The sequence below is a fragment of the Colobus angolensis genome, unplaced genomic scaffold, assembly GCF_000951035.1.
Source record: "Colobus angolensis palliatus isolate OR3802 unplaced genomic scaffold, Cang.pa_1.0 Scaffold663, whole genome shotgun sequence".
Lineage (NCBI taxonomy): Eukaryota > Metazoa > Chordata > Mammalia > Primates > Cercopithecidae > Colobus > Colobus angolensis.
This window is the reverse complement of record NW_012120299.1, coordinates 262725-265876: the sequence shown is the minus strand read 5'-3', so window position 1 is coordinate 265876 and position 3152 is coordinate 262725. Positions and strand designations below refer to the sequence as shown.

The following is a 3152-nucleotide window of genomic DNA, read 5'->3' as shown; positions in this document are numbered from 1 at the left end:
AGGAAGTGTTTTCCTGGAAAACAGATCCGCTCAGAACCTTTTGGGTTTTTTTTTCTTTTTCTTTTTGAGATGGAGTTCCGTTCCTGTTGCCCAGGTTGGAGTGTGATGGTGCGATCTCGGCTCACCGCAATCTCCACTTTCCAGGTTCAAGCGATTCTCCTGCCTCAGCCTCCTGAGTAGCTGGGATTATAGACACGCGCCACCATGCCCAGCTAATTTTTGTATTTTTAGTAGAGACGAGGTTTTACCATGTTGGCCAGGCTGGTCTTGAACTCCTGACCTCAAGTGATCCACCCGCTTTGGCCTCCCAAAGTGCTGGGATCACAGGCATGAGCCACCGCCCCTGGCCCAGTTCCATTGGACAGATGTAAAAACCAGGGTGTAGAGAGGTGAGTAATCTGATGTGTAAAACGGAGCTCAACCACATTAGCAGAACTAGCAGAATTAGTAGGTGATGGATAGAGATATAAAAGGATTTACTGCAACAAATGACCTTCTATGATGATGGAATCTGGTCAGGCAAGTCTGATATACACAGGACAAGCCATCAGAAAGGGCAGGCTGGAACTCTGGGCACAGGCTGATGGCTGGCCTCGCACATAAATTACTATTGCTGCACCATGCCGTGGACTACCAACTACCCTCTTTACCCTGACTTTATAGAAATAGAGTCATTAATGCCTTTAAGTTCAATCAAACTAGGGAAGAATTCTAAAAAATCCAGAACCAATGCAGAAAACTCATCTTTAAAATTCTATTTGTCGGCCGGGCGCGGTGGCTCAAGCCTGTAATCCCAGCACTTTGGGAAGCCGAGACGGGAGGATCACGAGGTCAGGAGATCGAGACCATCCTGGCTAACACGGTGAAACCCCATCTCTACTAAAAAATACAAAAAACTAGCCGGGCGAGATGACAGGCGCCTGTAGTCCCAGCTACTCGGGAGGCTGAGGCAGGAGAATGGCGTGAACCCGGGAGGCGGAGCTTGCAGTGAGCTGAGATCCAGCCACAGCACTCCAGCCTGGGCAACAGAGCCAGACTCCGTCTCAAAAAAAAAAAAAAAAAAAATTCTATTTTTCTAGAACCACTTCTTGCACCAAAATCTGTATCAGTCAGATTCAACTAGAGAAGCAGAACCAGTAGGGCATATATTGAGATTTATTGCAAGGAATTGACTTCAGTGATTGTAGGAGTGGCTAGTCATGTCTAAACTCTGTAAGACAGGCTATCAGGAAGGGCAGGCTGTCAGGAACTCTCACCAAGCACTGGGCTGCTGTCCACAGGCAGAATTTCTTCCTCAGGGCAGCCCTTAGCTCTGCTCTTTAGGCCTTTTGACTGATCAGGTCAGGCTGACCCAGATTATCTGAGATAATCTCACTTACTTAGTCGACTGGGAATGGACTTTTGTCATATCTACAAAATACCTTCACAGCAATACCTAGATTAGTGTCTGACTGAATTACTCGGGACTGTAGTCTAGCTAAGCTGACACATCCAAAGACCATCCCACTCACCACAGCCTTGCTGTAGGCTCAGGGTCTCTGGATCAGCCTTCAACCTCTTCCCACTGGTGTACAGGATGGACAGCATCATCTGCCTAACCTCAAATCCACCTGCACAAGCAGTACCTGGGCATTTTTTTTTTCAGTTGAGGTAAAAGTCACATAACTGAAACATTCTAAAGTACACAAATTCACTGGCATTTAGTACATTCACCTCTACCTAGTCCCCAAACATTTCCAATACCCCAGAATTAAACCCCTTATCCATTAAGAAGTCACTCCCCAAGCCACCCTCCCCCTGCCTGGGGATTTTAAAGCCAAGCTGGACAATGTTATTGGGGATAACTTGGACGTGTTAAGCCTGCCACACTTGCTAATCCACTGGGGCGGAGGTGTCTTCCTCACCCCAAGGCAGGCACTGAAGCCAGCTACTCTTTCACGATGGTGGGTCTGTAGTTGGGCTTGACAGCTTCAGCGAGCTCCCGTGCGTACATCTCATACCTGCCCGTCATCTGAAAGCAAAACAGATGTACTTTTGTACTTTAGAGGTTCTGGTTTCATAAATCCCCATCGCTTACACGCCACCACCTCTTGCCACTGGAGGGCAGTCACGGGACAGGAATGCATCAGGAAGGCTCGTTGATAGTGACTTCTTGGCACTGATTCTGGTACTGTGGCAAAGTTCACAGATGCCACGATGACTCATACAGCCCAGTCTTGGCTGCTGTGACCTCTTCGACCTGTCTATCTGGAAGGTGTGGTCTGCTGAGGCAAGAGGGAGAAGGGGAGTCCCGTGGTCCTGTTGCTCCCCAGAAGAGCAGCCTACAGCCCGGAGAGGAGTGACCTGCTCCAGGTCATCAGCCAGTTGTAGAAAAGGCTGGGATTTGAACCAGGGGCTCCTGGATGGGTCTGGAGTTCTGTCTACTCCATGTGGCATCTCATCATGGATACAGAGCCTACTGGGGTTGGAAAGCCCACCCAGGGTGCTCACACCCAGCACATACTCCCTCCCTCCCTCCTTTCCCAAGGTGGACTACTCCCATAAAGCCTTGACAGGAGCTCATGCCCATTACCAAAGTTGGGAAGGCTTCTGCTTCTAAGAAGTGTCTAATGAGAAAACATTTGGTTTACTGCTCCTGGGATACTTATTAAAAGGAGTTGGCCAGCATTCTTGACTCCGATTTCTGATTTGGGTGGAATCCTACATTCATCCTAGTTGCCCAGGAAGAGGAGAGAGAGGTCAGGAGACTCTCTCATGCCCAACACCTTGTGTGTCTGACAAGGATCCGAGACTGAGGAACCCATGCTCAGAAAACAGGATCAAGACCAAAAAAGCCCATGTCTGGGTGGATTAGAGGCCCTGGTGGTCTCTCAGTCACACCGGGGAAAGTTATAACAATGGACATTTATTTGCTATACAATTTGCTTATAAAAGGTGGCTGAGGCAGGGCACAGTGGCTTATATCTATAATCCTGATATTTTGGGAGCCCGAGGTGGGAGGATTGCTTGAAGCCAGGAGTTCAAGACCAGCCTGGGCAACATAATGAGACTCAGTCTCTATAAAAAATTTAAGGCCGGGCGCGGTGGCTCAAGCCTGTAATCCCAGCACTTTGGGAGGCCGAGACGGGCGGATCACGAGGTCAGGAGATCGA

The 3152-nt window shown here is 48.9% G+C and overlaps 1 protein-coding gene across 2 annotated transcripts in view; it reads right to left on the bottom strand.

Moving 5' to 3' along the window:
• Nucleotides 1-3152, bottom strand: part of UPB1 (ureidopropionase, beta) — a 46122-nt gene that overhangs the window by 10231 nt on the left and 32739 nt on the right. The window contains exon 10 of one of the 2 annotated variants that reach the window (XM_011925942.1): nucleotides 1905-2011. In XM_011925942.1, coding sequence (XP_011781332.1) covers nucleotides 1928-2011 — 84 coding nt within the window. In that variant the 3' untranslated portion in view covers nucleotides 1905-1927. Of the gene's footprint in view, nucleotides 1-1137; nucleotides 2012-3152 lie in introns of those variants that run through there. The other variant, XM_011925940.1, reaches the window with a different exon arrangement.